This window comes from Homalodisca vitripennis, unplaced genomic scaffold (assembly GCF_021130785.1).
Source record: "Homalodisca vitripennis isolate AUS2020 unplaced genomic scaffold, UT_GWSS_2.1 ScUCBcl_756;HRSCAF=3421, whole genome shotgun sequence".
Taxonomy (NCBI): domain Eukaryota; kingdom Metazoa; phylum Arthropoda; class Insecta; order Hemiptera; family Cicadellidae; genus Homalodisca; species Homalodisca vitripennis.
The window spans coordinates 47,944-55,760 of record NW_025776869.1 but is presented as its reverse complement, the minus strand read 5'-3'; the positions used below and the strand labels follow the sequence as shown (position 1 = coordinate 55,760).

The window sequence follows — 7,817 nt, the reverse complement described above, 5'->3', positions numbered from 1 at the left end:
TCAGTCCTTTAATTTATCTAACCTTCAAGTGACCAAAGTAATCAGGATTGGGAAGCAGTCGCCAGATAAATCACGCCCAGTTAAAGTAGCATTCAAGGACGCAAAGATGCCATTTCCTTTTTTAAAACTTTCCATCCAGACTCCTGTAAAGAAATCTTCCCAGGTTGCAAAATGTATGTATCCCGCGATCGCACGCAAATGGAAAGGTCTTATTTGGCTGAACTCAGAAACACTCTCGACACTAGATCAAAGGCTGGTGAAAGAAACCTCACCATAAAATATCAGAATGGAACCCCTAAAAGTGTGCAATCCTCAAAAAACTAGCTTCGATCAATGGACATCTCTTAGCTTATTACCAAAACGCTAATGGTTTAAGAAGCAAACTGGAAGAACTAAAATTATCCATAGCCACATCCAAATTTGATTTAATAATTATCACTGAAACAAATCTCTCTGATGACATACATGATGTCGAAATATCTCCTAGTAACTATACCTCTTATCGTTGCGACAGATCGCATTTAACCTGCTCCAAATCCTGTAAGGGTGGAGTCATGGTCGCTATTAAAAACAACATTGCATCAACCCGGCTATTGTCTGGTGTGAGCAATATTGAGCATTTGCTGGTAAAGATTGAGCCCTTTAAGGGCCTTTCCTGGCTCCTAGTAGTTTGCTATATCCCTCCTCAACAGCATGCGTCCAGTTACAACAGTCTTCTATCGTCCATTGAAGAGGTGTCTACAGAACATGAATTCCACGAAATTATTGTAATCGGGGATTTCAACTTACCCGGTGTGGATTGGGCAGATGCTCTAAATTGTGTTCATACTCCTGCCTCCAGAGTGATGCTACCTCTCATGGAGCTATACGACCTTCAACAAGTTAATTCTATTTACAACGGAAGAGGAGTCCTGTTGGATCTAGTTCTATGCACAAATAAAAACACTATCGTATCTCTAGAAATTGATGCGCTTCTGCCTGCGGAGGAGAGGCACCACCCTCCACTGTCCATTATCTTGCACTGCAGCAACAGAAACACCAAGGTTTACACCACCAAACACTTTAAGCCTGACTTTAAAAGATGCAATCTTTGGGAAACTTACAATTCCCTCTCAGTCGTAGACTTCACAGCCATCCTGAGTTCCACTGATCTCAATGAAGCAACCGAAAAATTCCTTTCTACGATTGCTGAAGCAGTCAGGCTGAACTCACCATTGAGAAGAGTTGGTGTCTCACCATTTCCCAGATGGTTCTCTGCCGAAACTAAAGATCTGGTAATTGCAAAAAAAACTCTACACAGACAGTATAAGGAGCGACCGACAGCCTGCAATTATCTTCGTTTCTCCAATATGAGAGCGTCTTGTAAGTTATCTGCGAAGAGAGACTACCGTCAGCACTTAGAGCAAGTGGATCAGGGAGTATCCGTGAACCTTCGTTTCTTCTGGAGCCACGTTAACGCTATTAGAAACTCTTCCTCGCTGCCCTCACGCATGTTTTACAACGACATCGAATCAAAGGAACCTCAAGGGATGTGCGAACTGTTCAGGGATTTTTTCTCCTCAGTGTATACAAGGCCCACGGAGATTATACCGGTTAGTGGTGACCACTTTGGAAACTCCATTTTTTCAAGAATCTCACACCAAGAAGTATTGAGCAAGCTGAGGAAGCTCGATGAGACCGAAGGATGGGGCCCTAATGAAATTCCCCCGATGGTTTTGAAACATTGCGGTGGTCTGTTGGCGGGGCCAATTTGTGATATTTTCAATGCGTCACTGTCATCTGGTGTCTTCCCAGAATCTTTAAAATTAGCCTACGTTGTTCCCCTCCACAAAAAAGGGGCCATTGAAGATGTTGCTAATTATAGACCAATCTCGATTTTGCCAGCTATTGCCAAAGTTTTTGAGGACCTCTTTCTTGACCGTTTAAAGCATAAACTGGCTGGCTTAATCTGCCCACAGCAGCATGGTTTCATGCGTGAGGTCTACTGTGTCGAACTTAACGTTATTTCAGTCCAAAATACATGAGGCCTTCACCATCAATAATCAGTTAGATGCCATATATCTGGATTTCTCCAAGGCTTTCGACACGGTAGACCACACAATACTTTTGAGAAAATTGCTTGATCAAGGATTTGGAAGCACGGAAATTAAGTGGCTGACAAGCTACCTCTCAAACCGGCGTTCATTCATCAAGTTTGTTTCGGCCACTTCATCAGATTTCATTTCATACTCTGGAGTTCCCCAAGGATCGCTGTTGGGACCCTATCTCTTTTCACTCTTCATAAATGACCTTCCTGAAGCTCTACAATGCGACTCACTTCTGTTTGCTGATGATGTGAAACTGTTTTCCATCGTATCCACTGAAGAGGACTGCCTACGAATCCAGGAAGATCTTTGTGCGATCGACCGCTGGTGCGAAGAGAACAAAATGAAACTCAACACTAAGAAATGCCAAGTGATGACAGTAGTATACTTTGGCCGTTCCTGGGACAAAGCACCTGAGACCGGTTCTGGGACAAACCGTGTGAGACCGAATCTGGGACAGAATTTTTAGAGAGCGACTAAGAGTGTGAGTATGGGTAGTCAGAACCGCGCCGCGCGAATCACCACACATGTCATCGCTGTCCCGTCACCGCCACCGCGCAGACACCACGCGTTTTTATCTACCACAATTGTGAGTATGTATGTGTTTGTGATTTACTGATCAGATCTAAATAGACGATGTTGTTTACATGGTTGTTCTGGAGCAGTTGGTTGTTTTGGTCTACAAGTGTGATTGTGATAAGTTGAATCTTTCGTAAACCGCTCCGAAGAGGTATGTAGTGTTTTTCTTGAGGTGATTGAGATATTTTGTAGCCGTGTGGTACATTAGGGGAAAAGGAGTAGAGGATTGCTGTCTCCAAATGTTTGTGAGAGTGAACATCATGATTGACAAGACTGTTGTTGACAATATTGCAGTGTATCTCGATGATATCAACGGCTCTGAGATTCGGTGGATTCGATGCAATTACATTTTCATTTGAGTTGAAGTAAGACGATTCTTTTTGTAAGTTTGTTGCATCATATTTTTCAAAACCTAAGAGATCACTAACGGTTTTATCCAAGTAGAATTTAATTGAAGAATTAATTGATATTTTGTCACCATCTTTAAAGATCTTGAAATCATTTTAATTTATACTAAGATTCAACGATTTTATGTAATATCTGAAACTCTTTTCAAGTCGTTCAATGGTCCAGTAACCGCATTGAAGTATCAGTGGTTTCGGAATGAAATGTATTTCCAAGTCCCAAAAATAGACTTTTGCATGTTGCAACAAGTTGTATATGTTGTTCTCAGAGTAAAATCCAACAAGAGCCATATAATACTCTGCGTTTGGATCCAAGTGAATGGGGTGTTCTAGATGGAGAGACAGTACAGACTCAGCTCCAGTTAGTTTGAGTAATGGCATGGTTGCAGTTTTTTATATACTTATAATTCTATACAAGTTTTAGATGAAGTTACTACCATCATGGAAGTCTTCAAAACCTCTTTCCATATATTTTTTATTTCGTTGTTGAATTTTTTCTGCATGATGTATATCTTACCTTCTAATTCACTCAATTGAACTTTGACAACCACATCATATGGCTCCACTGCTTTGCTCACTTGACCAATTCTCTGGTGGTTTTTCAGTAGGAAGCTGACCCATATCTTTTCACCATTTACGGTACTAGTGGGGACAATCTCGATCGCATTTATTATTTTTTCCGATTTTACCAAATGTGATTCCAATAATTTCTTGACTTCGGATAAATCTTGTGAGACTTTTGATACATCACTTGCAAGCTCAATTATCTCGCCAGGAGAAGGGTCTGAATTGGGTTGAGTAGGTATTGATCCAATTTCAATTTCTTCTCCAAATATGTTGAAAATAAAACCACGGTTTCCATGCATTTTTATTGTTTCTTATATTACGAAGAATATCTTCCCAGTCCTCACCAGCTGAATCTCGTCGTAGAACCTCCAGGCACAGATGTCCACAGATAGGAGGATCGTCAAACCCCTGAATACGCTCTGAGTTATAAACCAACCCTTTTGGCCCCAAATACCTGACTACTTCTATTGGAGGATTGACATCGCCATATGAATCAAAATAGAATTTCTTTTCACCACGTTTCACATAACACGTCCAGTGAGTACCAACAGATGAAAGGTCACCAAGATTTACAACACCACGTTCAATATTTGTAGGTTTGTCTGGAAGTAACTGTCGCATGAAAACACCTCTAAACTCATTAATGTTTAATATACCTGCTAATGTTTCTATTTCACCAAGAGACAGTGGGAAGATCTCTTTTTTTATTCCCAGACAACAATGCATCAAGCTACCGACCAATACGTCGTTTCAAACCTCTACCCGTAGGGTCTTTTTCAATAATGGTGTCCAACTCCTCATCGACTAAACTCTTTAACCAAGGTATAAATTTTTCTCTCAGTAAAGGAGCCACCTTTCTTCTTATTAATGGAGAGATGAAGCGTTTACCTCCAGGAACTGACGAATCCACCATTTCCATAATTTCCTTCAAAAACCCTCCTTGTTTATTAGATACGAGTTGATTGTAAATTAGAAGCAATTGTAAACCTTTTTTGTTCTTAACAGCTCTAGAAACGGCTTTGTGTTGCTCTCCAGAAAGAAGTATACGATCACTTCCGTGAGACAGCTGTTCATTAGATAATCTGATTACTGTAGGTTTCCGTCTTTTGTACGTTGTACGAAGCTTACGTTTTTAAGCTTCGGATAGCCGAACTGTATAATTATACTGACTTTCCATTCTATACGCTTTCTTATATACAACACACTGACATGAAAACAATAATTGCCCCTACTAATGAAAAAAATAAATCATTTTTTATTTTACTTTTTTTTTGTCTCTTTTTGTTTGTTTGTTTGTTTTGTTTTTACAGGAATTTGATTATGTTTCGAGTAATGTCATATGAGAAATGTGCCTCAGATACAACGACAATATATGCTGTGGTGCCGCTGCTCCCCTGTGGAGATGCAATAGCTTTTACAAAATCTAATTCAATCTGAATGTCACTTCGAGATCTGTCTGTTCTTGGTTGATGTAGATGTGTGTCAATTACAACCAAAGGTGAGTTATCAATAAATTCTTTCAGGTTTACTAACACGTTATTGTCTCCGAAGTTTATTTTTCGGAACCCTAGGTACTGATCGTACATGATCCTGTATATACCATTAGTAATATAACAATTCTGCAATTCCTGAGGGTACCTTCCTCCATTAATTTTCACAGACACATTTTTGATGTTGCAGCTGTCAAATCTACTAGGATCTTTTGCCTGGGTGTTTGTTCTGTTTGTGTGAAGTGCGATTATAACAAATCTAGGATTGTACACATTTCTGTAAACACTTGTAATATCGAAGCTGAACGATGAACCGAACACCCCTCTTTTGTCGATGCATTGCCATGGAAAGAAGTTGTAGACTAAAGCATCCTTGTCACTCAAATGTTTCACACCATCAATTAACTGGATTTTGGAAGTGCTGGTTTAATCGACTATGGGGACTCGTAGCACAAACGACTCTATCACAATTTTCCCATCGCCAGGATCCGTTGCTGTGGACCCTGCCCCTTTCCAGTGAAACAACGCATCATTATCTTCATTCCTAGTAAATGTGATTTCAAAACCTCCCTTGTACATCGGGTAACGTAGGTGGTCAAAGAACCCTAATCCTAAATGCCCAAGTGTACCGAGTGCCTCAAACTTCCCACCTCCTGTAAACGATGATGAGAAACCACTACTTGAGAGTGTTTGTTTTTCAGTGTTACTGTAACTAACAATCCCCATTATAGTGCTGGTGATGCCGGGGAGTTCTACTGTGTCGATCAATGTATTGTGTTTCCTCAGCTCTATTCTTGAAAACAAGAAGGCCGCGAAGTTGTCTACCAGTTTGACGGTAGAGTTAGTTTGATAATCAGATCCATCAGATTTTTGCACATACTTTCCTTGAATGTGGTACATTACGCGTGAATCATAAAATGCGTCTCCATGATCCAGTTTGAATGTTGTATTGTTGTTGGGTGCATTGAAGTTGAGCTCTGAAACTGGCATTGCAGTTCTATACTCACTTCTTGCTATACCGCTCGAAAATTCAATATACAGTTTCTCCATCACTGGTTTTACCACTGATCACTGTTCTAATATATCCTCTCTTATATATAGGGTAAAAAATATTTGCTTTCATTGTTTTATATATCTGATGGGTAGATACATCCTGAAGTTCCTAACCCCATACCAAGTTTACGTTTCAACCACATTCCTCCTGTTGTTGCTAGGCCGACCATACGCTCATTCAAGTCAGCATCATCTGAGGTAACCCTCTCCCAAGCTTTCTTTTGTAATATTTTGTCCGCCTCCCACCTGTCTTCTGTGTTTTTATGATCCCTATACCATATATCATGCTTCTTACAAGCCTCATTGGGGGGGTTAATTCCCTTATCTCCCCTAGCAAGTCTCTTGTCAAGCTGGGTGCCGGGCCCACAGTAGTTGTACGTATCAAGATTCCAGTTTTTGGGCGCATGTAACTCGAATGGTAACTTGTTAATTATGTCGTTCAAAAGCCCTTTACCTTCTATAACACGTTCAGGCAAAACAGACAAACATCTGACTAGGTACTTTAACCCTTTAGGTGTAGCAATTAGGTCTTCCATTTCATCGTGAAGGAAATCAACCACAGACAGTTTTTATTTTGATAAGAGAGGCATTTTCATCATTTAGGTAAATTTCTTCAAGTATATTTTTATGTACAACGGTTGTTTTGAATCTCTTGTCGGATATTTTAGGAGATCGTTTCTATAGGTATAGTAGCCTCATTTTTATATTTAGTTGAATTTTTAAGTTTTAGTATTCTGTCTGTATGTGTATATTCGCTTTTATAAGAACATACTTGTCTTGAGAACACTTACACATACATGAACCAAATTTTGTATGAATGTTAAAAACAATATTAGTCATCTAAAAATTATTAAAAAAATGTTACATCCATCCATTTGAACTTTTAAGTATCATTTAAGTAAATGAAGTGACAAATAACGAATGCAGCACGAGCGCTACGTAGTTACTCCAGTCGGTTCTTAATGGTACAATTAAATTTTTTATTTAGGTAAAAAGATAATAATTTAGTGTCTTTAGTGACATAAAATGTGTGCTAGAGGCGTATTTATTTTGTAAAACTTTAAAATCCATCTGAGTGAAATTACTGTGATACAATACACCTTGCAATTAGCCATAGGTTCTTATACCTTTTATGTCCGTTCAAAAATGTATTGTTTAAAAATATACTTTAAAAATATATATAACAAATAATCGATTATTCTAATAAAGCGATGTTTAGCTTTATAAAGATTCTTTTAAATACTATATTCATGTAATCTTTGAAATACTCATAAAAGTCAATCGGTTGTAAATGACAAATGAAAAATACTCAATTTATTGTTGAGTAAACTGTTCATTATTACTTCAATGTTTGATATCATACTTTATATGTTTATATTTGTTTATTTTATAATTATTATTCAGTTTTATCCATTTTGAGTTATACTAGTTATTCTAAATAGTTTGAGGATTCTCTTAAAAATGATTTATTAGTTAATACCATATTTCATTTATTGACTATAAGACAAATTAATGAGATTAGGCTTATTCGCTCATTTTCAACCGCATTTTTTTATTAATTAATAAAATAATTGCGTACTATTCTTTAAATGTAGCCTACCTCAAAAAGTAAAATTCTAAAATTGTAGTAAAATTTGTGT

The 7,817-nt window shown here is 38.2% G+C and overlaps 1 protein-coding gene across 1 annotated transcript; it reads left to right on the top strand.

Annotated features, from left to right (window-relative positions):
• The first annotated feature begins 554 nt into the window (after positions 1-554).
• LOC124370969 lies at positions 555-2,024 on the top strand. Its single transcript, XM_046829271.1, has one exon. The coding sequence runs from the start codon at positions 555-557 to the stop codon at positions 2,022-2,024; it is 1,470 nt and encodes a 489-aa protein (XP_046685227.1).
• Positions 2,025-7,817: the final 5,793 nt, after the last annotated feature.